The following is a 27,223-nucleotide window of genomic DNA, read 5'->3' as shown; positions in this document are numbered from 1 at the left end:
CCACTTCAGGGACTCAGCATTTGCTGTCCTTTCTGCCTGAAATTCTCCTTTCCTCTTTCACATAATTAATTTTCTCCTTTCAAACTTCAACTGAAATGTTTCTTTCTCCAGGAAGTCCTCCTGGATATCTACCGCCAGACACTCCGAGTTCCATGTGCTTCACCATCTGGGTATTTATCACAATTTTAACTAAACAGTTGTGGTACTTACTCCCCCCTTGTATTCCCACTAGAAAGTAAGCTCCAGGAGGTGAGGGACTGTGTCTGTCTTGCTCAGCTCAGAAACCACAGGGCAAGTACCATGTCTGTCCTGCAGGCATCCTCAGGATACATCTGCTGATTAGATGGGAGGAAGGGAAGGAAGGGCAGCCAGGGAGACCACCTGCCTGCACGTACTGCCCTCTTCCTTCCTTCCCTCCACACACATGAGGGAACTGCCAGCAGGGTACCTACTTGGAATCTCTCAGTGGGTACGGGAACATGCAGGTGAAGGAGAACGGATCACGTCGCGGTGCCTGGGCACCCACTGGCGCTCTCAGGCCGGGAAAACGTGCAGATCTAGGAGAAAGCCTCGTATCCGCCTGCCCAGCTGTTCAACTGCTGACTGTCCGACCTGGGAGACAGAGGCCCAGAGAGCAGGGGACATGTCCACCTTCACACAGCTGGTCAGGGCAGATCAAAGGCCTCCCGTCCCCTCCCATACAAGGCAACCCCAGGCTGTGAGGCCTGGGTTCAGATCCCAGCTCTGATGTGACAAAGAATTTGGCCTTTATCCCCATGAGGCTCCATTTCTTCAACAGTAAACTGGAGACAGTAACACCCACACTGTCACTGGGAGCCAGTGGAACACGGTGTTTAAGAATATGGACTTGGGGCTTCCCTGGTGGCACAGTGGTTGAGAATCCGCCTGCCAATGCAGGGAACATGGGGTTGAGCCCTGGTCTGGGAAGATCTCACATGCTGCAGAACAGCTAAGCCCATGTGCCACAACTACTGAGCGCGAATGCCACAACTACTGAAGCCTGTGCGCCTAGAGCCTGTGCTCCACAACAAAAGAAGCCACTGCAATGAGAAGCCTGCATGTTGCAATGAAGAGTAGCCCCCACTCTCCACAACTAGAGAAAGCCCACGCAGAAACGAAGACCTAATGTGACCAATAAATAAATTAATTAAAAAAAAAGAGTATGGACTTGGAGTGAGCAGGTGTGAGTTCAAATCTAGCACCTCCTAGGTGGGCAAACTTGGGTAAGCTGTTTACCATTGCTCCTGAATCTGCCACCTGTCAAAGAGGGAGAAAAACATTCCTTTTTCATATACTGCTGCAAAAATTAGTAAGATAATGTGAAGCATTGAGTACAGTCCTGATATAGTCACTGCTCAGTAAGTGGATAACACGATAACAAAGCTACCACCTGTCAGTAGTGGGGGGGGAGGAGGGGGAGAGACGGGGGGTGGGGAGAGGTGCTCGGTCGTCTCTGGCCAGAACCTAGCAGGGCATCTCTCTCACATGCTACTGCTCCTCCCCTCCCACTTTCTCTTAACATGGATTCAGGAAGAGTGTATTCACCACCAACAAAGTATGGAAGCTGCTCTCGCATTTCCTGTCACTGGAGACACTGTTTACGTCCTCACACAACATCCTCTCTAAGAAGGACCAAAGGAGAACTGCCCTCAGGCCACAGGAAGAGGGATAACTAGGCTTCTCCAGCACAGTTGGTCTGTTTTCATCTTACAATTGTCCCTGACCTGCTTCCCTCTTTGTGTTGGCTGCTGGGAAGCTCAGGGCCAAACCTGTGTGCCGCCTGTAGCTGGGTTTGCAGCCGTACACAGCGAGTGTCCTGGAAAGACTCTCACCTCGGCTTTCTCTCTGCCTCCAGTTTTCTTCCTCCCAATTTCCTCACTTACTTGTTTAAAAAAACCTTTACTCCGTGTTTAGAAACTAACTTCAATCTTTTCTGAAGTTTTGGGGGAAATAAATGGAATTAAAACTGCATACAGGCTCAACACAATGTGCTATGCTGAACCAGACTGTATCCTAGAATAGGAAAGGGGCATTAGTGGGAAAACTGGTGAACTCTGAATAAAGTGTGTAGTTTGTTTAACAGTATTGTACCAATGTTAATTTCTCAGTCTTGACAAAAGCACCATGGTTATATAAGGTGTTAACATTAGAGGAAGCTGGATAAAGAATAAATGGGTAATCTCTTTGCAATTTTTTGATAAATCTAAAATTAATACAAAATAACAAATTTATTAAATGCAATCTGCACATAGAATACCATGAGATTGTCTGCTTTTGGAGTCCTGACAAGGAATCATCTTTACTCGCTGAGAGCACAGCAAGCCGGAGACCCAAGGCATTTCAGAATCACCTAGACCCTACCAACATTTGTGGGGCATCTATTCCTCCCCCCACCCCCACCCAAGCTGGTCTGGTAACCAGCACAGTTCTAGAACCAGAATCCTGATTCCTGAATGGGAATCCTCTCTGAGTTCCAGATAACTGTGCCTATAAAATGGGCTAACGGAAAAACTGTTTTCACAGAAGTGTTGGGAGGTTTGGGTGATTTTATGACATAAAGTGCTTGGGAAAGAGCGGACTGTCTCAGTCAGTCTAGGCTGTATAACAAAGTACCACCGACTGGATAGCTTCTAGAAAACAGACATTTATTTCTTGTAGTTCTGGAGGCTGAATGTCTGAGATCAGGGTGCCAGTGTGGTCAGGTTTTGGTAAGAACCCTCTTCTGAGTTGCAGACTGCCAACTTCTTTCTCATTGTATCTTCCCAAGGTGGAAAGACAGCCAGCGATCTTGCTGGGGTCCCTTTTCTAAGGGCACTAATTCCATTCATGAGGCTCTACCTTCATGACCTAATCACCTCTCAAAGACCCCACCTCCTAGTACCATCCCTTTGGGGGTTAGGGTTTCAAGGTATGAATTTAGGAGGAACACAAACATTCAGTACACAACACAGGCACTCAGTAATTTTAACCTTTATTGTTAATGTCACTGTGAGTTTGTTCCTCATTTTTCCTCTGAGAAAGAGATGCTATATATTGTTATTATCTGGGAAATGGAAGAGAAACTCAGAGAGGTGAAGGGATTCTCCAAGGTCACACAGCTACTAGAGCAAAAGCAGCAAAGCTGGGATCTGGACTCCAAACCCAGAGTTCTTCCCATTCTGCCATGTTTCCTAGGAGAATCCCCCGAGCCACATCGTGGTAGATGAAGCTGGAGTCTCATCCCTGTCTCTGCCACTCCAGCCTCATCCACCGTGGCTCGGTTGGGGGCTGGGGGTAGGGGGGGTCTCCTGACCACCACTCTGATCCACCATGACCCTTCTCGTCCGCACAGAGAATCCGCCTCCCCCCATCAGTGGGGCATTCAAGGCCCTTTGTTAGGAAGACACAATCTCATCTCATGCCTTCTTCCCCAGCCTCACATGTGGCTAATCGCCCATCTAGTCACACGTGGTCAAACCACATGGCTCCTTCAACCAGAGAGTCCCATGGCCCGGCCCCTTTACCCATCAGCCTCCCTCGCCCCACAAGACCTTGATCAGATGCCACCTGTACCCAGGGCCACTGCTGCCGTGGCACCCCTGCCATCAGGATTTAGCCCAAAAGCATGCTGCCGTTTATCTAGATGACCTGTGTCCTGGGTCCAGTGTCCTTCTGGGCAGTCTCTGCCTCACTCACTGTCACACTCCCCCCAGAGCTCTGCACCAGTTCCTGGTCTTCCCCAGCGGGGGATACAGTGTAGCAGTTAAGCCCATGGGCTTTGGAATTGAGACTGTTGGATTCAAATCCTGCTCTGCAACCCATCGGCTGCATGATGTTGGACAAGTCTGTTTAACCTCTACATGTCTCAGTTTCCCCAACCGGGAAATTCAGGTAACAATATCCTACCCCACAGGAAAAGGTTCAATGAGATGATGTTCACTGAGATGATATGTGACATCAATTACGAATGTCAGGCACACATCTCTTAAAATGAGAGCTAATTGCTGGTTGCCCTGGATTGAATGCCAGCCCCAAGGCTGCCCAGCGCAACCCCACCCCAGCCCGCAGCTTCCTCTCCTCTTCCCTCTCCAGGTACCACAATAAACCCTGAAGTCAGGGCCATTGCAGGCCATCAGCAGTGTTTGCAAAACAGCAGCCACGAAGAGCTCAGGCTGGCCTGCTGCCAGCAGCTCGTGGGAGGCTGCCCTGCTCTGAAGATCGTGAGGAGAACTTGGGGCGCGGGAGTGGTGGCGGAGGGGCAGCTCCTGCTGCCCACCCTGAGCTGTGAAAGAGGGTCGTGCAGCCAGGGCAGGACTCCCCGCTGGGACCAGTCCTGAGGGTGGGGTGCCGACTGCTCTGCTGGATGTCCCACTGAAATGAGCGGCACAGGGGTCCACACACAGCTCTCTCCCTCGCTCACCCCCACATGTGCAGCCCGGTGCCCCATCCCCTCCCTCAGAGTCAGGGTCGCTCACCTTGAGCCCACTGCTTTCTGCTTCAGAGCCTGGGTCCACACCAGTGACGTAAATGCCCAGGCCATACTCGGCTCCGCCGCGGATGGTGAGGCCCAGGGACCGGCCATCCCCCAGCACCAGGTTCACCTGCAGGAGGGAGAGAACAGAGCATTCACGGGCCTGGAGGGCACCAGGAACTTCAGGGGGCAGCAGCCTCAAGAGCCCCCTCCCACACTCTGGGGCACAGCTACGCGGGCCTGCAGGATCCCCCGGAACATTCTGGTGTCTGCCCCAGCTCTGCCTCTGGCTGGTGGAGCCCCTCTCCCTCCCTGGGGCACAGGTACAAGTGCAGTAAGACGGAGGTCCCAAGGAGATGACCTCCAGGGACTGCCCTGGTGCTAACACCCTAGACCCTCAAGGTTTTCACGTGGTCTTCACCCACAGGGGCCACGGACTCTCAGCCTCCACGGGCCTCCCTTGACTACACACCCTTCAGTCGAGGAGTGCCGGTCAGGCGGTGGGGCCTCCACCCAGCTCCCTTCCCTCCCCTCCTCCCAGCTTAGGACTCAAGGCTGAGTCCAGGCTCAGGGCTCCACCGCCCGCCACCCCAGGGGTCTCCCGCCTCCCTAAGGGTCTCCGGCCTCCCTGGGGGTCCCCGGCTCTGCCATCCGCCCTGAGAGGCCATGGCAGTGTCGCCGAAGCAGCCCTTCACTCCAGGCCAGGGGTTGTGCAGATGACCTAGACACAGGCCTGCTCCCAAGGGCTTGGAGGCCTTGCGGGGCATGGAGACCGGTAAGCAAACCTTCACGGTCCTGTGTCATCGGAGCCAGATGGGGTGACCTGGGCTGTGCGGGTGCAGAGGAGGAGCAGGGGTCCTGCCTGGAGGTGGGGGGGGGGGTTGGGGCGGGGCTTCCTGGAGAAAGTGACATCTCGGATGAGATTGGAGGGTGGGCGGGAGTCAACCAGGCAAGGGCAAGAGGGGCATTCAGAGTCATGGGGCAGCGGCAGGAGAGCACGCTTCACGCAGCACCAGCCAAGTGCGGCACTGTGGCCGGAGCGGGGCGTGGCGGGGGTGGGGTGGGGACGGGAGTGAGGGGCAGGGGAGGCTGGGGCAGATTCGGGAAGCCCCAGAATCCATGAGGGAAGCTGCAGGAATATGCAGGTGAAGTGTGCCTTGGGTCTGAAAGGGGAACTTACAAAAAGAAGTGGCCAGAACCCTGGAACCTACCCCAACAGGACAGACCATCCCACAACGAGTTAAGACCCAGTGACGTGTAAGGCACCTAAAGAGAGCACAGCGGGACCACCCACAGGAGAGGGAGGGCGGAGGCCCCAGTGGGCATCACAGGAGGGCACATGTCATGGTGTTAGAGAAGCCATCCAACCAGCATTCTAGTCCCAAAAAGTCATTCATCTAAGAGTTATCAGGGGCTCTGCACTGGCCACCAGGAGAAGCCTTTTAAGTTCATGAGTTCATTATCTCACTTCATTCTTCAACCAGCACCCACCCTGCCAACCACCACCAGAGGTCACGGGAGGTGTTGAAGACAGACTCAAGTCAAAACTGATCAGTGAGGGGCCTGGCTGTGTGACCTTGGGCAAGTTACTTCACTTCTCTGTGCCTCGGTCTCCTCACGTATAAAATGAGGATGAAAACAGTGTCTGCCTTATAAGGTTACTAGGGAGAGGATCGCATTGAGAGACAAATGTAGGCTACTCTCGGGTCCACAGTACATGCTCAATAGATGTTAGCCCCTGTTGGTTCCGCTTTGCAGAGGACAAAACCAGACAAGGCCACATCGCCCCAGCTGACACCTACTGGCTGGCAGGCCACTGTCGGGAGAGAGCCCTACACACAGAACGACTCTGCGGGGTTTGGCTCTAAGACTGTAGACTGTGCGGCATGTCAGGGACAGTGCCAGGCAGTGCTGCCCAATGGGGTGGCCCCAGCCCCTTTAGTCCAGAGCCAGCCCCCCGTTTCCGCACCAGACACAACGGCCACATGGTAAGGAGAGCATCCGTGAGGCCCACAGGACCCTCAGGAGCACTTGTGAGCAGTCACCCAGAAGTGTCAGAGTTCTGGGAACAGCAGGCTCTGGGGACCCTTGAAGTCAGACTTGGGAACAACTTCCTAGCCCCTTCCCTGTCCCAGTGCGAGCTCCAGGGCTGGGATCGGTCTGAGGTGACCCGGGTTCAAGGTCCACCCTGGCCCCCCATCACATGCAGGTCTGTGTGTTTGGGAGGTGACAGTGTGGGGGCCGCCTGTGCAGACTCCGCAGCCAGACTGTGGGAGTCTAACCCTGGCGATGACACGTACTAGGTGTGGAACACGTCACCTCTCTGTGCCTCGGTTTTCTCATCTATAAAATGGGGAAAACAATCACACTTGCTTTATTGGGTTCTTGTGAGTGATGAACGGGTTTATCTATTAGAGCACTCAGAATCGTGACACAGCAGGAGCACTCACGAAACGTCATCTATTGTTATTATCTTCAAAACGTCACTCTTGGGCAAGCCATGGGGCTGAGCTTGGGCAGGTGTGATCTGGAAAGAACAAGGAAGCCTTCTTCATGGAAGAGAATGAACATGAGCTGCTTCTGATACTGGGACAGGCCATGCACATGTGAGCCGGCGCTGGTATTCCGTCCAGTGCTAACCAAGCCCCAACTCTGCACTGGGCACAGATTCAGGGGAGAATCTAACTGGGTCCTCGTCCCAAGAGGAACTCCTGGGCTGGCGTATAGGCTGCCGATGGCTCAGAACTGAGTGCCTCCCGAGAACTGCCTCACCTACGGTCACAGTCTCCCTGGAGCAGCTCCTGTCCAATGACTAGTTGAAGCAGGTGGGTGAATGCCTGACTCCTGCCTCAATTTAGGACACCCCTGCAGGCCACCTCCAGCTCCAGAGCTCCCTTGGGAGCAGCCAAGGTCTCTGCAGAGATGGTATCACAGCCCACTCCTCCCTCTGCCCAGTCCTACGTTCCTCACGTCTTTTCCGGTGGTGATCTCAGAGCAGTGCCTCACTGCTGTAACAAATGACCATGGATTTAGGGGCCTGAAACAACACAGATTTATTATCTCAAAGCTCTGGAGGTCAAAAGTCTACAGTGGGTCAACAGGACTGCATTCCTTCTAGAGGTTGTTGGGGAGAACCCATTTCCTTGCCTTTTCTAGCTTCTAGAGGCCACCTGCACTCTTGGGCTCCTGGCCCCTTCCTTCATCTTCAAAGTCAGCAGTGTAGCATCTTCTGATCTCTCTCTCGCTCTGCTCCCGGCAACACACCACCTTTTTCTGACTCTGACACTCCTGCCTTCTTCTCAGCACGCTTGTGATCACATTGGGTCCACCCACATAACCCAGGATAATGCCTCCATCTCAAGATCCTCAACTTAATCACACCTGGAAAGTCCCTTTGCCATGGAAGGTGACATTCACAGGCTCCAGAGACTAGGAGGTAGACGTCTTTGGGGCATCATTATTCTGTCTAGCACAGGAACATTCCTATAAACCTCCTTCAGAGACATCTTGGTCTCAGAGTCCATTGCTGGAAGCTTGACCACAGGCCAAGCATCCCAGAAATATGACCTCTGAGCCCTGAAGGCTGTGGGGGTCAACCAGGGCAAGGGGAGGGCGAGAACGTGTGCAAAAGCTCAGAAACAGGACAGAGCAAGGTCTCCTGGGATCACCTCGGGGTTCTGTTTGGCTGGAGTATGGTAAGGAAGGAAGGGATGAAACTAGCCCTGTGTGGGGCAGTGAGCAAGGCCAACAAGCCTGGGCTTTAAGCAGGAGAGAAAAGGCTCAGATTCGGATTTTAGGAAGACTACTGGGGAGGGGCAGCAGCAGCGGAGGCCGGCTTCTGGAGATCCTTTAAGGGAGGTGTGTGCCTTACGACACGGGTGGGGTGAGGGAAGGCGAGCTTCCCACCTGGCGGAGGTCCATGAGGCTGGCTGAGGACAGAATGGCAGCTCCCGCCTCAAACCCGGGTGGACCCTTCCTGCAGGCTGTGCAGCCGGGGCACAGAACAAGCCAGGCCTGGCCTGGGGGCCTCCCACCATGGCTCCAGCCCAATTTACTGGGGGACCTGGGTCAGTCCCTCCCCCGTCCCCACCCCCACTTCGTCTCTCCAGCTTCGCAGCATGGAGATTCTGGGGGGAGAGGGCAGAGAGGAACCCAGGAGCACATAGATGGCTGGGGAACCCCTTTGAATACTAAGGATGAAAACAAACCCCCTTGCCTGCCAGTCATTTCCCCATAAATCCTTTACATGGGAATAAAATGGAGTCTTCATTCCAGGACTGTAATAACAGACCTATCAACAGCAGGGTATCTGCTTCAATCACCTGCTGGAAACTCCACCAGCGCTTGGCAGGAAACAAAACTCATCTACGGGAAAGGGCACTAAGCTGTGAGAGGCAGCCAGGCACAGTGAAAAGAATACCATTCCCACTAATAATAAGAATATAATGATAATAGCTCACTAAATCAATTGGTTACTAAATGTATTGAGTCTTTCCTAGATCCCAGGCACTGTGCTCAGCACTTCACATGCTTTACTTCGTGTAGTCCTCTTTCCTCTCCTATGGTTTTTCTTATTACCCCCATTTTCCAGATGAGGAAACTGAGGCTGGAGAGGTGAAATGACGTGGCCAAGGTCAAACAGCTGGCAGCTGGCAGAGCCCAGGCATTTAACCAGCTCACCTTCCACAGGCCTGAGTTCATATCCTGGTTCTGCCCTTTACTTCTGGGCAACCCTGGGGCAGAGCCTGTTGCTTTTCTGATCTTCAGTTTCCCCATCAGTGAGATGAGAATTGCACAGCCTACCTGGGACAGGTACTGCCATCCTCCTTCCTGCCTTCCCCTAGAATCCCAACCCTGTTCAGGAAGCGATGTGAGTGGCCCCAGGAGATGACATCAATAAACATTTTGGGGCAAAAAAGATATGAAAGGTACCTAGCACATAGGCAGCACTGGATAAATGATGGTTGTTACTGCAATGAATTACTATGTCCCAGGCACTCTTCTCGGTACACATGATTTATTGATTCTTGAAACAGCAGGATGTGCCTACTGTGACCATCCCCAAACCACGGCTAGGAAAGCTTAAGTGACTCACCCAAGGTCAAGTGACTCACCCAAGGTCACACAGTCAGGGAGTCCTGATACCAGGTGCAATACTGTGATTTATAGTAAGAAATATATATTTTGTCTTTGTCCCCATTCCTGGCACTGAGATCCTGAAACCTGTGTAAATTCCTAAATTATAAGAGCACCAGGAGCATCTTTTATTCTAACGAGGTGACTCTGATTGGGCTCCTGGAAGGTGGCTGGTCACCAGAAAGACCAAGCCATGATTTGATGGAATTTTCCACCCCATCCATATTCTCCAGAGAGGGAAGAGGGGATGGAAATGGAGTGAATAACTGATCATGCCTACCTGATGAAGGCTCCATGAAAATCCCAATAGTATGGGGTTCAGAGAGCATCGGGGTCAGTGAAATGGCTGAGGTATGGGGAGAGAGGCGCACTTGGAGGGGGCATGGAAGCTCTGCGTCCCTTCCCACATACCCTGCCCTACGCATCTCTTCCATCAGGATGTTCATCCATATCCTTTCTCATATTCTTTGATAATAAACTGGTAAACAGTAAGTAAACTCTTTTCCTGAGTTCCGTGAGTCGCTTTAGCAAATTAATCGAAGCTGAGACAGGGTCACGGGAACCTCTGAGTTACAGCTGATCGGTCAGAAGCACAGGTGACAACCTAGACTTGCAACTGGCATCTGAAGTGGGGACAGAGAGGGGGCTGTTTCATGGGGGGCACTGAGTCCTTAACCTGTGGGATTGGACACTCTCTCCAGGTAGGCAGTGTCAGAATTGAGTTAAAGTGTAAGACACCCAGCCGGTGTCGCAGAGAATTGCTTGGCGGGAAAGACCTCCACACATCTGATGTCAGAAGCACTGTGAGTGTGATGGTAAAGGAGAAACACAGGAGGAGGACGACAGATTTTTCTTACACACCAGACTTCAGACCCAGTGCCAAAGCCTCCTCGCCTTCCATACCCAGCTGCGTCCTAGCCTGAGCTAAGGGGCAGGCCCCCCCTTGTCTCTGCGGCCGCTGAAGGCACGAGGGGAGTAGCCGCTGCTGCAGAGGGTCTGCCTGCCCAGCCCAGAGCGGGGGTGTGGGACCAGGAAACTACTGAGACCTGCCCCACTTGCTCATGGGCCAGTGACCCTGGTGGGGGGCAGTAGGGGACATTTGAGCCCTGCATTTTAGTTCAGTCACTCGTGTAGTAAACACTTAACACCTCTGCTGTGCCAGCACTGATCCAGGCACTTTGGGTGCGCCAGGGCACAGAACCAAGAGCCTCACACAGTGGCTGGGGGGAGGAGGCCCTACCATTGTCTCCACTTTATAGAAGAGGAGGTCAAGGCTCACAGAGGTTATGTAACTTATCCAAGGTCACACAGCTGGCAAGTGGTAGAGTCAGGATTTTAAGTGTGGAGAAGAGCGTCACAAGCAAGAGCTGCAAAACTAGAACCAGCTCCGGTGGACAGCTTAGAGGGTTTGCAAGGGTAATTTTGCAACATGTGATTTTTACATCACTACTGCCCTGAGAACTCACTTCCCTAGAAGGTGTGTTCCCACTGGGGTTGAGGTTAGGATTTCTGAAGTTTGGTACGGGAAGTCCAGGAGTCTGGTTGTGGCTATTTGAAATATTAGATGAGACCAGGCTGCTGGAGAGAAGAGGATCAGGCCAGGGAGCCTGAAGTGAAGGCTCTGGAGACATTCCCCCCATGCCCTTTCTCAGCGGGAAAACAGGGGCTCCACATTGTGTCAGGAAAAGGAGGAACGGGGTAGAGGGTGTTGAAACTTCTGCCTGGAGCTGTAAAATCTGGGACGGCTTCTCTGGTGTGGTTCAGAGTATTTCCTGCCTCCTGAGGTATCTGGGTCCTCACCGGAGGATGATTCTCTCAGCCTCTGCCTTCTACATTCCTATACAGGTTACTCCAAGACTCCCAGTGAGCATCTTACCTCCTCCCAACCCTCCCACCCACTCAATTCCAGTGGCAGCATCCTTCTCTCAAAGCCTTGAAGATGCCGTTCTCACTCCAACCTCAGGGCCTTTGCACGTGCTGTCCTTGCTGCCTGGCATTTTCAGTGCTCAGAATGGTACGTGACGGCTCCATCTTCTCCTCGCAGTCCCGGCTCAGAAGTCACCTCCTCAGAGAGGTTCTCCCTGCCCCCTCCTCTGAAGCAGTGCCTCCCTCCCCATCACTCTCTATCCCCCTTCCTGATTTTATTTCCTTCCATCAATCTCCACCACCTTCATTATCTTGCTCACTTCTGCTCATTTCTGGATTATTATCTCATTCCTTCTATGACCTCAAAACTCACTGGAATCTTCCCCAGAGCAAGGCTTCACGTCTCTTGTCCACTTCCCCATTCCCACCTCCCATAACAGCATCAGGCATACCATAGGTGCTCACTAAGTATGGGCTGACTCGCGCAACGGGTCCTAGGTGCCGCGGTGCCCAAGTCTCAGATTTCGCACCTGTAAAATGTGCATAGGGACACCTACCCCACAGTGCAGCCGGAAGGATTCAGTAAGATGCTGTAAGCACAGAGCCAGCACATGGTGAGCTCTTCCCTGACCATAATTACTACTCTAAGTTCAGGTCCTATACAGGGAAGGGCTGGAGAAAAAGATAAAGCAAGTTCTCTGCCCAACCCTGGAAGACTGGCCTTGAAAATAACTCAATGCCACAGGCTGTGCTGCTTCCTCAAGATGGCCAGAGAGCAACATCGCCTGGTGGGGAGGGGACTATGAGCCCACCACCTCTGCCGCCAACCCGCCCCGGCTACCTTGAAGAAGCCCAGGCAGGCTCTGACCGTGCATACCACCTGGCTACCCTGCTGCCTCTTGCCTGGCACAGAAGCCCCCACCATCTCTGTCGCTTCTTGCATATTGACATTGGAGCAAAGAACACAAAACACATTAAATAAATGTTATGGTGTTATCGACAGGAAAGGAGAGCTGAGAAAGAGTCTCCAGAGCGAAGGCGCTTGGCTCAGAGCCCCAGGCGGTGTCAAGGGCTTAAAACACCAGTGAGTTGCTCGCAGGAATGACTTGCTTGGTCCCAGGGGCAACTATAGGGCGCAACGCAAACAGCACCCAGAGTGAGCCTTAAAACATCAGGGGGACCATCTCTCAGTCCTTTCTAAATGTTTTTTAAAGAAACAGTCATGGTCTTGGGGAGGAAGGCTCTGCAGGGGACATCTATTGATGCCCCTGGCCCTCTTCTTCAGGTTACAACACCCCACAGTGCTTTGGGCTACAACCCCTCCCCTACCAGCCACAGTCTTGATGTTCCTGTCAATCAGAGGGCCCCTCCCCGCCAGCCAATCAGGTGCTCACTCCCTGGAATACAAATGTCGAGGGGAAGGATGCAGAGAAGAGAAACCATGGGGATCCCTTTCTTCCTGGAGGCTACACCCTGAGTTCCTCAGCTTCAATTCTGGGGCTGCCCACACCCTTCCAGTAAATTCTGACTTTGTGGAAGGTGACCAGGACTGGTTTCTGGTGTCTGTTCCTTACAACCTGAGACCCACACTGCAGAAGATGCCCTGTGGAGCGTGGAGTCCTGGCAGCTGCGTGTGGCCATGCACCTGGGTCTGGACCATGGAAAAGTTAAATCATCTCTAGTGTAAATCATCCAAGCTTTCTTGCTTCCTCTTTCCACTCTAGGGGCTACATGGGGACTAGGCTTCAACCATAAGGGGGCTGTATCCCAGAGGATGGCAGAGGGAGAGCAGAGCTGCCCCCCCAACAGCCTAGACGGTCCCCTCTGCTATGTGAGGCGCAGATAACTTAGCTTATTTAAATCACAGTATTTGGGCTCTTGTTGCAGCAGGTTTGGCAAGGAGAACGGAGTCTCGATGGCCAGCTCCCCCTGCCACCAGCCCTCCATCTCCAGGAAGCCTGGTGAGGCCCAGGCCTGGCGGCTCACCTTTTTCTCATCCCCGCCTTGCAGGAGGTGTAGGGTGCTCCTCCGGTCACCCTCGTGCTGCCGCAGGGCACTGCCGTGGGGCTGGGGCAGGCCCGAGGGCGGGGAGATGCTGCGGCCTTGGGGGTCTACCCAGGTGTAGATATGATTGGTGACATAGCCGCCGGGGATGCGCCCCGCTGAGTACACTGACAGCACCAGCTTCTTGGAGCCCTTGAGAGCCTGGAGAGAGAGATATATGAGTTAGCAGGAAAGGGGACGGTGAGGGATTATCCAGAACTTGCTTCCTCTTATGGCCCCACACATGGAGAACAGCACAGGGACCCCCTAAGTCTCTTCCCTTGACTAGCCCTCAGTTTTCTCCTATGGAAATGAGGACATCTGTTCCACCCCACGCCACCCCCGCCATGTTGAAGTGGTCCAAACACAAGAAATAGGACCTCTCGGCACACCTGTGCAGAACAGAGATAAACAGAGCAGCCCGACAACTGCATCTTCACGAGGGCCTGCTGGGCTGGCCTCTGGGGAACGTGGATTCTGAGTGTTCCCACCATTCCCTAACGAGAAAGGGCAGGTCGCGGTGTCTGGATTATTTGTGCAAACCACGTGGGGGTCTGGGGTGTGGGTACAAGCAGAGGTGCCTACGTGACCAGCCCCCAATTAAAGCCCCCTGGTGCTGAGCCTCTAACGAGCATCCCTGGTAGGTAACATTTCACACGTGCTGTTACAGCTCAGTGCTGGAGGAATCGAGCCCATCCTGTGTGACCACACTGGGTGAGGACTCGGACGCTTTGTGCCTGGTTTCCCGCAGACTTTGCCCCGTGTGCTGTTGGCCTGTGCTCACTGTGCTGTGTATCCTTCCGCTGTACACATCTTAGCCACGAGTACAATCATATACTGAACCCCTGAGCCCTGACGGAAACGGGGGGTGGTCTTGGTGACCCCCACAAAACACTAGGCAAGAGAGTCAAGAGATAAAAATACCAATAATGATGATGTCTTAACAATGATAAAGGGACACTCCTAGGCTCTGTACCGGATGTGTTCTACCTCCTGAAATCCGATCTAGTGGGGCAAGGATTCCAGGACTTCATTGAAGAAAAGGAGGCAAACGACCTGCCCACACAGCTAGTAAGGGGTTCCTTTCACCCAACAACTAATTTTGCGTGTAGATACCACCTCGCGTCGACACCTTCCAGTCTGGGGATGGAACAGCCGCAGGGAGAGGTGAACCCAAACTCTGCGCCCCGGGAGCGGCCATGCTGCTTTCCCATGATGCACCTGTACTGACACCAAGCCCTTTATTCAGGGAGATGCTCACTTAGCGCTGGGATTAGCAGCAGACATTTCCCTAAAGCGCGGACTTCCGAATCGATGACAGTACCTGCCCACGCGAAAATTCTCGCTGCCGTTAAAAACACGTTTTACAGTCATTACAAAGTATTTGTCATGCCATGGATGTGTATATATTTTAATGTTGTGGGGTCAAAAGGATATAAATCTTGTCTTACAGTGTGATCTCGGTAATGTTAAGAGAAAAATTACACAGGGAAAGAAATGGACCTGTGGAGTAACGTGCCAAGATGCCGGCAGTCCTTCTCTCTGGGTGGCAGGATTATTATTTTGTTCTTCCTTTTTCTCAATATTTTTCCAAATGTCCCAGAATGAAGGTATGTTGTGTTCAATATCAGAAAACGGCAATATACTTAAAAGGGGAGGGTGGCACTTAGCTCTCTGAATCTGCGGAGCACTACTGACCCCTCAGTTCTCTCCAGACAAAAGGGGTCAAGGGTGGGTCTTTCAAAGACGGTGGGGAGCCCTGAATGTGCAGGGCTTCTGGACAAGGACACTGGGTCACAGGACTGGACAGTCTGACATCTGAACCTCTTCCAGAGGAGGAAGGCCAAGCTGGGAGGGACCCTCAATGCCACAGCTAAATGCCAGTCCCGGGCGGAGGGATAATGAAAGAGAGGATGGCGGCTCTCCAAAATCCTGCTTGTAAAAAAGATTTCTGAGATGAGCGGAGAAAGATTTACAGTGTTCTTTTCACATTCCCTGGGACTCCCCTGAGAGAACAGTTGGGAAAATAAAACCTCTGTGAAGTCTGAGATGCAGGATGGAGGAAGCCAGGGACCAAGTGGGCTTCGGCAGGAACTCAGGGCATAAGCAGCCTCCACAGAAGCCACTGCAGCCTCTTCCCGACCCCCCTGCCCTGCCCCCGGCTCCCTCCTCTGTAAAGGCCTTCCTGCAGCTCTCATGCTGCTCCAACTGGCCTGCCTCTTCTCTGCTCCTTCCCCTGGACAGATGGCGAGTCTGACCCCCATCACTCATTCGACAAGGGCTGACCAAGCCTACTGTGTGCCGGGCCTGGAGAGAGCAAAGTGGACACCTGCAGCCTGGAGAGAGACAAAGCTTCGCCGGGCGCACAGTAGGTGCTCACAAAAACCTGGTTGCCCCGACTGGGTGAGAAAGCACATGTATGGCCTCCAAAGGAACCCTAACATGCACAGGCATCATCCCGCAGCCTCTTTTCTCATCTGATCTGGAAGGCTGCGCTGGAATTAGGAACAAGGGAAGGCAAGTGGGAAGAACGGATGCTGTGGATTTGGGCAGAACTGGACTTGAGTCGCTTCCGTCACTTGTGAGTCGGGAGCCCTGGGGCCAGCTGCTTCCTCTCTCAAAGCAGCACACGTGGGGTGTGGACAATGCCCCCCTCTCAGGATGGCGTGGGTTAAAGGAAACCGTGCGCCTAAGGGCAGGCTTCTGCACACAGTGGGGGCCAGCACGCCCAGTGCCCTCCCCTCCCAGGAGTGTCCACCTTGAGAAGGGAAACCAGGCGTAGAAAAGCATTGTTCAAGGAATTGAAAAAAGAAAACAAAAAGAAAAGGAGGTGTCGAAGAGAATGAAACCCAACGCACAATGCATGATTTGTATTCCGTACGGCTGGCAATAGTGGCATTCTCTTGGTCAGTTCTATAAATAGGCAAGCAGCAACCTTGAGAACAGAGAGGAGGTTAATGCCTTTGATGAGAACACCACCGAGAGCCGGCGCCAGAGAGGGCCTGGGAGGTCACGGAGGCTCCCCCACACTGCCCGTCCCCAGTGGGGTAGAGAAGGGGACCCTGGCAACCCGAGCTAGGAAGGGAGAGAGAGGGTACAGCCCAGACACAGGAGGCCAGCCCTCCGCAAGCCCCTTCCCCTATGCACCTCAGTTGCCCCATCACGAGCCTGTGGGACCAGAAAGTCTGATGGCCACTCAAGCCTAGACTGTTCTGGAACCTCTGATGTTAGTCCTTTGCGGGGGTAGATATGTGCTTTCAGTGGGTCTTGGAGAGCACGAATATCATCATGCACTGCTGCCTTCTTTGTTTTCTTGGCAAAATTGAAGAAAAAACGAGATTCCTGAGAGCACTTTCCACATCTAAACAGGCTCTGGGAATACAGTCTTGGTGCCGTGGCCATTAGAACCCAACGGGAAGGGCCCCATCCATCGTGCTTTGACTAAACTATGTGTGTCACACAGGGAAGGCGAGGAGGGGATGGTCTAGGAATTCGGTTTCTACTTTCTCGTCGCCTTTCTCTCTCTCTCTCTTTTTTTTTTAACAAACAACTGCTTGCTTATTTTAAAGGGTGTCACTGAACAGAGGGGTTAATTCCTAAAGAGAGCTGGCTGATGCCTTCGGGCCCTGATAACCCTTCCATCTGCCTTCCACGCTCACTCATCACTGTCACCTTGATCCCCGAGGCTCAGGCCATCTGGAGGACAGTGTGGCCCTCGCTCCCGGTTAGGTGCCCAGGCCATTCATTTCACAGAACTGGTGGCTTCTCTCACTGGCGAGCCTCAGCAGCAAGCAGCCTTATGCAGCAGGGCAAACTAGAAAGCACCCTGGCTGTGAAACCAGCTGCGCCCAAGCCAAGTTCCCATTGTGCCACTGTCCTCCTGGGTGGTCGGAGGCTACGTCCTTTTCTTGCTGGGCCTCGGCTTTGCCAACTGGCAATGAACAGGCTGGAATTCCTGATTGCTAAGGTCCTGCCCCAAGTTAAACTTCAATGTCCTCTGATTCACTGTTGTGTTTAGAAGAAAAGAAGTTGCTACCAGGTCCCTGAATCAGATCTTGAACCTGGGGGCAGGACCAAAAGAGTTTGAGAAAACATCAGAAGGGCAGATGGAGCATCTCAGGTGCAGCAGGATGCACACCCCAACTCGGCACTATCACTGGCAGCAGAGGCGCCTTCAAAGGGACCCGAGGGCTGGGGGGACGCCCTCCAATGGAACTACGACTCTGCGTCACTGCTTTTGTAGGCAGCTGCCTATGTGCGGTAAATCACATCCAAAAGCTACCTTAAAGCAGCCTGCATCCTGTACCTGTGCCCACTGGTGACTGTCAACCACACCCCTCTCCCATGACAGCAACCTGCAGAATCAGCCAGCCTCCTACGTTAAGTGCTTATAAGCTGTGCCACGTCACACAAGTTACCAAAGCTCTCTGTTCATCTGTTTCTCTCCTGTAAAAAAAAAAAAAAAAAAAAAAATCTCTTTCCTACTCTCTCTTTAGGTAGAGGAACCCTATTAGCACAGTGCCTGATACTTAAGAACTCAATGAGCTAAGGCTAAAAAAAAAATCCCATGAGAACTAGGGAAAGTCCACCGCAAGCAAAAGCTGTCAGCAGAGTCCTCTGCTCCCCTGCTTGTTATCACATTTACTGGTGAAACTCGACCGAGGGGCTTGCCGGCATTCCACCAGGTCAGATCACAGAGAAATCTCGGTATGACCTGGCAGATGGCACGGCTAAGATACGACCCGTCACCAGATGACTACTCAGACTGCATGCTATGATTATGGAAATGTAAATTATATGTGTATGTCTTTAAACTTAATAACTTGCTACTTGGATTAATGCTCTCAGGAGGCAAATTTGCTTCACTCAGTGGCCTTTCAGAGCTGACTCTGACACCCCAAAATCACAGACCAGGCGACAGAATCCTCTGCTCAGCAGAAGATGGAGAAATAGGGTGGAGACGGCTACCTAGTGAAGGGACTGGGTGGTGGGGGAGAAGGTTGTGTTAACACGGCAGATGCATACATGCTCCCGTGTTCAGAAATATGCACCGAAGTGCAAGCACAAGGTCCCAAGACCATTAGACTGCTGTCCGGAGGGGCGGGTACAAAAGAAGTGTTCTGGAAAAGTCTTGAGTAAGGACATATAATGGTGAGTCATCCAGCTTATTTCAGGGCAAGGTTTTCTCTTCTGAGGAACAGATCACTCAAACTCAGGAAGGGGAGCTGGTCTAAGACCCAGGCTGTGATGGGGAAGAGAGGGATGGTGCTGGCCTGCTCTTCCTGACCCCACCTTGCCTTGTTGGGCTTTGAGTTCGGACTCACTAGGCACCAATCCTGGCTCTGCAGTTGACTTGCTGTGTGGCACAGAGCAAATAACCTAACCTCTCTGTGCCTGTTTCTGTGTTTAAAATGCAACTGTTGTAAGGATTATTAAGATAATGTAAACTAGCTATATAGTACATGGCACAGAGTAGGCACTAAATGCATATGAATTCCCTTCCTACGTCTGCCAGCTTCCTCTCCCAAAGAGAAGTCCTCTAAACCTCCCATCTACATGGACACAAATACACGAGCAACTCTAGCCTCTCCCTCCCAACGTTCCTCCTCTTCAGAAACGTCCTTCTTTCCTTTAATCCACACTTCCTCATATCAGCCCCGCCTCTGATACTCAGCCCCTTTCCCACCACCTCCAGGAAGACTTCCTAGATAGTGACTGACTCCCCTTCTCCAAGAGCACCCGGCACACTTGTGTGTTTCTGTTGCCACCTCTACTATAGTCTCTACATCATCTTCATACATGCTGTCTCTAAGACCACAAGACAAGTTCCTTGAGGCACACTGCCTTTTCTGTTTTCTTTATACCCTCTCCCTCCTCCTTCTCCTTCACTCACTTACCCATTCATTCATTTCATTCATTTGCTCATTCATTCAAGATATTCACTGGGCTTTTGAGATGCCAGGCAGCCCCCAGGAATTTGTTCAAATGAGGTCACAGAGAAAGCAGTGCACTAGCCTAGGGCTCACCACCCCATGCTTCTCCACACTCACAGGAGCGTACACACCTCAGACACATGTGGAATTCAGAGAGAGAAGCAGAAGAGGGAGTGGTTAAGAGCTGCAGTTCTGAAGCAGGGCTGCAAGGATTCCCATCCTGGCTCTGTTACCCACCAATGGCAATCCCAGGCAAGTTACTTAGACAGTCTATGCCCCAGTTTCCCAGGCATAAGACAGGATAATAATAGTATTATCTCACAGGGCAGTGGCGAGGATTAAATTAGTTAATATACGTGAAGTGTTTAGTGTCTGGAAGATAGGTAAGAGGTACAGAAGGGTTAGGTGTTATTATTACAGAGAACCTGGAGTAGACGTCTCAACTCACCATCCATGGTAACCACAGCTACATTCTGGTATCTGTCCTTCCCGGCTCATTCTATGCATTTTACAAACACGTGGATATTTACATGCAAAACTACTGAAGTCTGAGGTTTGCATAGGTTGACTCATATTTAACATTTCATCGGCATCTTTTTTTCAGCTAAAAAAATGTATTTTGAAGATCTTTCCTCAAAAGATCACCTCTTCCCATACTACATGGCATTCCCTGGCACAGATGCACCATCACTGAATTCCCACGCCCCTATTGCTGGACACTTATGTTGCTTCTCATTTTTTCCCAGCATGAGCAATGCTGCCATAACATACTTTTACATCCATCTTAGAGCACGTATACATCGAATTCTCTACACCAGACAAAAGTGGAATCCCAGAGGCAGTGGGCTGTCTTTTTCATATGCAACACTGTCCCTCTCTGTGTAGTTCCTGTAACTACTTGCAGGGGGCAGCACTGCAACACCTGGGCCTATAGAAGGCCTGAATGCCCCCGATCTAAGGGCGCTGTGGATGGGACTGGGCGAGGGCTTTGCAGTGATCTTTTCCTGAAGCAGAGATCACTCTGGTGCAGGGACCCATCCTCTTTCATGCCTTCTTCCACAGGCTCCAGAAATCTCCCAGGTCAGGCAAATCTTGTCTCTATCTTCCAGTTCCTTCTGGGGACCAAAGTATTATAAAGAACCAAAAAAAAAAAAAAAAGGTGGCTGAGGGAGAGGACCCCTCAAGAGTTTTTCAGTAAAAGGTATACTCACTAGAAAACCATTCCCAGACATAGTTCCACGTCTTCCTAGCTATAAGACTTCAGGCAAGTTCCTTAAGCCCTCCACTCCTCAGTTTTCTCACCTGTTAAATGGGGCTACTAATGTTTACCCTTATGGAGTTGTGTGGACAAAATGAAGACAGACAAGAAAATGTACACAAAGCAACTTGCACTGGGCATGGCATATAGTAGGTGCCCAGCAAATGGTGATTAGTATTATTGATAAGAGCAAAATTACAGTGATGACCACACCTTTTATTCTTCCCACTGCACATATGAAGAAAGAACATCTAGGTGCTGAAGTATCTTATGCAAGGTCACAAAGAGGAAAAGAGGCAGGGCTTGGAGTTGTATCGTGAATTCTCCAAACTCATGCATCTCTCACCAGTAGTTCAAGAAGTTTCAGATAACACAAGGCCAATCCTGTGTCTTGGCCTCACAAGATGGACAAAAAGAGGGTCTAAAAAGGGGGCATGGACTTACAGGCTGTAAATAAGTGAAAGCCCTAGGACTCTTGAACCCTGAGCTGGTCCCAGGTGCAGCCACAGGCACTGGAAAGACCCTCCCCATTCAGACCCACTTTGAGGAAGGACAGAAATTGGTGTGTGGACTATCTGCCCCCGTGGCATATTTTAATGTCATGAGAAAGTAAAGCGCTAAGTAACGCTCTGTCTTCAGAGCTCCTTCTTCTGCACCACGTTTTTATCTGTGTTAATTATTTCCTCTTACAGGGACCACTAACTGCAACAGCTTTCCAGCCTTCTCTCTCAGACTCCAAAATTAGTCTCTGCAGGGCAGTTCGGACACCCTTTGAAAATACAAATGGACCCTTCCCTTCCCTGCCCCAAACTCTCCCAGTGCTTCTCAGGCCTGCACAGCTGGCCCTGCTGCCCGGCCAGCCTCATCTCCTGCCCTGCCACCTGGCCTTTTTAAAGTATCAAATGCTCCAAGCTATTTGAAGTGCTGCTCCCTGTCCCTGAAAGTACATATCTCAACATATTCACTTATACAAGTGATTATTTTATCCACATCTTTCTCAATAGACAGAAAGCAGGAAATTATTCTGGTTTGGTCATAGATGTATCAAAAAATATGAAAGTCAGGAGACTGTGGGTAATTTCACATAAAATGACAGACAATGAAAAATGCAATTGAAATTGCTTTCCTCCTGAAATTGATCTCCTTCCTCTTGAAATTGACTGCCAATGAGGAATTTTACCTCTCCTGAAGTAGGAGTTCTCTATAGAATCTAAAAAAAAAAAGTATTAATTTCTCTGTTTGCCTTGGTTGCTAGGAAGCTCAGAATTCTATCTGAATATGAAATGTTTCTATAAAGGCACCACCTCACACATGCCTGTGTGTGTGAACACACGTGCACATGCACACACATGGCGTGCACACGCACACACACAACACACTTTCCAATATGGTTTCTGATCTCTCTGCCTCTTTCACGATATGATGTTTAGGTTAAGTTGCTCAGTTATTTTTGAAGTAGGAAGTAATATTAATTACAAATATATTAACAAACAAGTAAACGGGATACGTAGAGTTTAAAGAGGGTGTTAAATCACACCAATCCCATAGGAAGTGCTCAATAAAACAACTGCCAAGTGGATGAATGACTGCTAAAGGACATCTCAAGAATTAGATATCTTCTATATGCAGTTGGAAGCAGAGATATTTTTCACAGACACTTGGGCAGCAACTCCGCTTTCTCATCCTATCTCTCTCCCTCCACTTCCCAGAAATACTTTGCTGCTACTGACTTTGGTCTTAAAATGCACATCATTTACAAACAAAAGCCCAAACGTTATCAGTCTATATTCTTGTGGAATGTTGACATCAGCGGGCAGTAGTGTGGTAAGAATTCACTGTATCTCCAAGAAGGGCAGCTTCATTGCGGTGTACCTGACGTTCGTATGCCCATCAGGGGGCCAGGCTCTGGGCAAAGCTGTGCCACGACATGGCCCATCTGTTCTGGCTCTTCGAGGCCACTTCACCTCCTTGAGCTGCTGCACCCCAGGGAAAATCAACTGGACTGCAGAGCAGCTGTGTGAGCTCATCCAAGACCCCCCCCCAGAAACACAGCTCCCCATAAGGGTCAAGAAGCACCATGACAACATACGTTCGAAGCAAAAATGAAAGGAGGAAGGTAATTAAACCACTGAAGAAATGTGAATACATAGAGATAAAGGCCAGAGGAGATGGCAGAGAAGTGATGAACTGGTTAAGGAGTCGCATCTTCTTTTCCCCTTTTCAGTTTTCTTAATGATGTTTAAATTTGCCTTTAATTGGAACCTTACTAAGTAGATTTTCAAAAATCAACTGTGCATTCCCCTCATTCTCTTTTCTTTATGAGTTTGACCTTCTCCAATGGCTCAGTGTGAAGATACAGAAGGAAACCTTTGCTCCAGTGCTGGGAACGCAAGGATCCCAGAGGCTGGAACAGGGACCTGACATTTCAAAGCCCCTCCTCTCCAGTATCTTTACTCCTAAATGTCTTAGTGAGCTAAGGCTGCGCAAAAAGGAAAAACACAAAGGATCAAAGAGAGGGGGAAAAAATGTTGTCCTTGGGGATAATGCCATGAGAAATTTACAAGATAGTAACAGAGTGGCCCTCCCTTTGCAAAACAACTCCCAAGATGAGGACAGAGCCGATTCCAGAAAGATATTGATTCCTTTTTAATGCAATTCCTCAATTATCCACTAAACCTGGCTTTTAGTCTCTTATAATTTAAGTAAATTGCTTTACAAATGTTCTTTTTTAAAATTTGTCTCTTTATTCTTTTCTTTTTTCCTTTAAGGAGGAACTAACAAGATTCTAGGAGTCATAAATATAATCACAAGATATGCCTTGATGGGTTTGCAATGGACTGTTTTGCTGTCAAGAATCAATGTCCATAGCACATCCATCCATCAGCAAAATCAGTTTACATCAGTATCATCTTCTCAGTGCATGAGTAGCTATATGAATGTAGAGTATTCTCCTTGCTGACTCTCCACATTCCTGTCCCTCATCACTTCCTGTGCATTCTCAGCTAACACGGGCATGGGCTTCCAATTTCATTCACCCTTAGACTGAAGAATCTGAATTCAAGGTGGATGAATCAACCATCTCCTAACAATCTACCCAGCAGATATGATAAAGAAAAAGGCTGATAGATTTGATGACACGGAGATGTAAAATTATTGTGATTCAATGGGCATAGAACATTAAAAAGTTAGACACCAAAAATAAGTATGTTGTATATATAATCTACACATTACGTATGTATATGATATATTCTATATGTCATATATATGTATATACAGCTACACAAACAATAAGCATGCAAAGGAGTTCAACTTCTCTATTTATTTATTTATTTATTTATTGGAATATAATTGCTTTACACTCTGGTACCAGTTTTTTTTTTTTTTGGGGGGGTACACCAAGTTCAATCATCTGTTTTTATACACTTAACCCCGTATTCCCTCCCTCCCTCGACTCCCCCCCACCCTCCCTGTCCTAGTCCTCTAAGGCATCATCCATCATCGAGTTGAACTCCCTTTCTTATACAGCAACTTCCCACCGGCTATCTATTTTACAGTTGGTAATATGTATATGTCTATGCTACTCTCTCATTTCATCTCAGCTTCTTCTTCACCCCCCGCCCCTGCAAACCTCGAGTTCTCCAGTCCATTCTCTGCATCTGCGTCCTTATTCTTGTCTTGTCACTGAGTTCATCAGTACCATTTTTAGATTTCGTATATATGAGTTAGCATACAATATTTGTCTTTCTTTTTCTGGCTTACTTCACTCTGTATGACAGACTCTAGGTCTATCCACCTCATTACATATAGCTCCATCTCATTCCTTTTTATACCTGAGTAATATTCCATTGTATATATGTGCCACATCTTCTTTATCCATTCATCTGTTGATGGGCATTTAGGTTGCTTCCATGTCCTGGCTATTGTAAATAGTGCTGCAATGAACATTATGGTACATGTTTCTTTTGGGATTATGGTTTTCTCTGGGTATGTGCCCAGGAGTGGGATTACTGGGTCATACAGTAGTCCCATTTGTAGTTTTTTGAGGAACCTCCAAACTGTTTTCCATAGTGGCTGTACCAGCTTGCATTGTCACCAAGAGTGCAGGAGAGTTCCCTTTTCTCCACACCCTCTCCAGCATTTTTTGTTTCTAGATGTTTTGATGATGGCCATTCTGACCAGTGTGAGGTGATACCTCATTGTGGCTTTGACTTGAATTTCTCTGATGATTAGTGATGTTGAACATCTTTTCATGTGTTTGTTGGCCATCTGTATGTCTTCTTTGGAGAAATGTCTATTTAGGTCTTCCGCCCATTTGTGGATTGGGTTATATGCTTTTTTTGGTATAAGCTGCATGAGCTCCTTGTATATTTTGGAGGTTAATCCTTTGTCCGTTGTTTCGTTGGCAAGTATTTTCTCCCATTCTGAGGGCTGCCTTCTAGTCTTGTTTATGGTTTCTTTCACTGTGCAAAAGCTTTTAAGTTTCATGAGGCCCCATTTGTTTATTCTTGATTTGATTTCCATGATTCTAGGAGGTGGGTCAAAAAGGATCTTGCTTTGATGGATGTCATAGAGTGTTCTGCCTATGTTTTCCTCTAGGAGTTTTATAGTGTCTGGCCTTACATTTAGGTCTTTTTGAGGTTTTTTTTTCCATTTTGAGTTTATTTTTGTGTATGGTGTTAAGAAGTGTTCTAATTTCATTCTTTTACATGTTGCTGTCCAATTTTCCCAGCACCACTTTTTGAAGAGGCTGTCTTTTTTCCGTTGTATATTCTTACCTCCTTTGTCAAAGATAAGGTAAGCCCAAGCCTCTGGGTTCTCTATTCTATTCCACTGATCTTCCTTTCTATTTTTGTGATAGTACCATACTGTCTTGATCACCATGGCCTTGTAGTATAGTTTGAAGTCAGGAAGCCTGATTCCACCAACTCCATTTTTCCTTCTCAAGATTGCTTTGGCTATTCAGGGTCTTTTGTGTTTCCATACAAATCGTAAGATTTCTTGCTCTAGTTCTGTGAAAAATGCCATTGGTAATTTGATCGGGATTGCACTGAATCTGTAAATTGCTTTGGGTAATACAGACATTTTCACTATGTTGATTCTTCCAATCCAGGTATGTCCCTCCATCTGTTTGTGTCGTCTTTGATTTCTTTCATCAGTGTCTTAAGGTTTTCTGCATACAGATCTTTTGCCTCCTTAGGCAGGATTATTCCTAGGTATTTTATTCTTTTTGTTGCAATGGTAAATGGGAGAGTTTCCTTAATTTCTCTTTCTGCTCTTCCGTTGTTAGTGTATAGGAATGCAAGAGATTTCTGTGCATTAATTTTGTATCCTGCTACTTTACTAAACTCATCAATTAGTGCTAGCAGTTTTCTGGTAGAGTCTTTAGGGTTTTCTATGTATAATATCATGTCATCTGCAAAGAGTGACAATTTTACTTCTTCTTTTCCAATTTGGATTCCTTTGATTTCTTTTTCTTCTCTGATTGCTGTGGCTAAAACTTCCAAAACTATGTTGAATAATAATGGTGAGAGTGGACACCCTTGTCTTGTTCCTGTTCTAAGAGGGAATTCTTTCAGTTTTTCCCCATTTAGAACGATGTTGGCTGTTGGTTTCTCATATATGGCTTTTATTATGTTGAGGTAATTTCCTTCTATGCCCATTTTCTGGAGAGCTCTTATCATAAATGGATGTTGAATTTTGTCAAAAGTTTTTCTGCATCTATTGAGATTATCATATAGTTTTTATCCTTCAATTTGTTGATATGATGTATCACGTTGATTGATTTGCATATATTGAAGAATCCTTGCATCCCAGGGATAAACCCCACTTGATCATGGTGTATGATCTTTTTAATGTGCTGTTGGATTCTGTTAGCTAGTATTTTGTTGGGGATTTTTGCATCTATATTCATCAGTGATATTGGTCTGTAATTTTCTTTTTTGTGACATCTCAACTTCACTATTTAAATTATGCAAATTAGAGTAGGATATATTTTGTCTATCAGATAGGCAAAAATGGAAGAGAAATACAATATCCAGTGTTGCCAAGGCTGGGGAAAAATGAGGCGTCTTATACACTCCTAATGTTTGGAGGAGGGACTGTAAAAAAACAAACAGTTCCCCAAAAGCACTTTGGCAACAGTTACCCAAGCCTTAAAAATCTGCTTGTCCCCTGAGCCAACGCCACCTCTAGAAAGACAGTCCAAAGAATTATTAGAGATGTGCTTAAAGATTAATGTGCAAGGATGTTTAAAGCAGAAATATGGATAATGTTTTTTTTTTAAAAAAAACAGTCGAACAAGAAGAAATTATTTAAATAAATCATGTACCTCTTTGCTATGATATATTATGCAATCATTAAAAATCATTTTCGAGAAACATTTATCAAGGTGGGAGAACAGCTGTGATACACTGTTTGGTGAAAAAGGCAGGATCCATGACTATGTTCAGACTGGAAGTTTTACAGAAGGTTCCTAGTGCAAATTTACAGACACAGACACACAGGGGACTTGACAGA

General features: G+C 49.1%; 1 protein-coding gene across 1 annotated transcript in view; it reads right to left on the bottom strand.

The window, feature by feature from the left end:
• The window catches only part of WHRN (whirlin), a 92,293-nt gene that overhangs the window by 52,068 nt on the left and 13,002 nt on the right, over positions 1-27,223 (bottom strand). The window contains exons 2-3 of the mRNA XM_057722391.1: positions 13,460-13,678; positions 4,476-4,601 (exon numbers count right to left, since the gene is read on the bottom strand). Coding sequence (XP_057578374.1) covers positions 4,476-4,601; positions 13,460-13,678 — 345 coding nt within the window. The remainder of the gene's footprint in view (positions 1-4,475; positions 4,602-13,459; positions 13,679-27,223) is intronic.

The sequence above is a fragment of the Hippopotamus amphibius genome, chromosome 2, assembly GCF_030028045.1.
Source record: "Hippopotamus amphibius kiboko isolate mHipAmp2 chromosome 2, mHipAmp2.hap2, whole genome shotgun sequence".
In the NCBI taxonomy this organism is placed as follows: domain Eukaryota; kingdom Metazoa; phylum Chordata; class Mammalia; order Artiodactyla; family Hippopotamidae; genus Hippopotamus; species Hippopotamus amphibius.
This window is presented reverse-complemented; position numbering and strand designations above follow the sequence as displayed.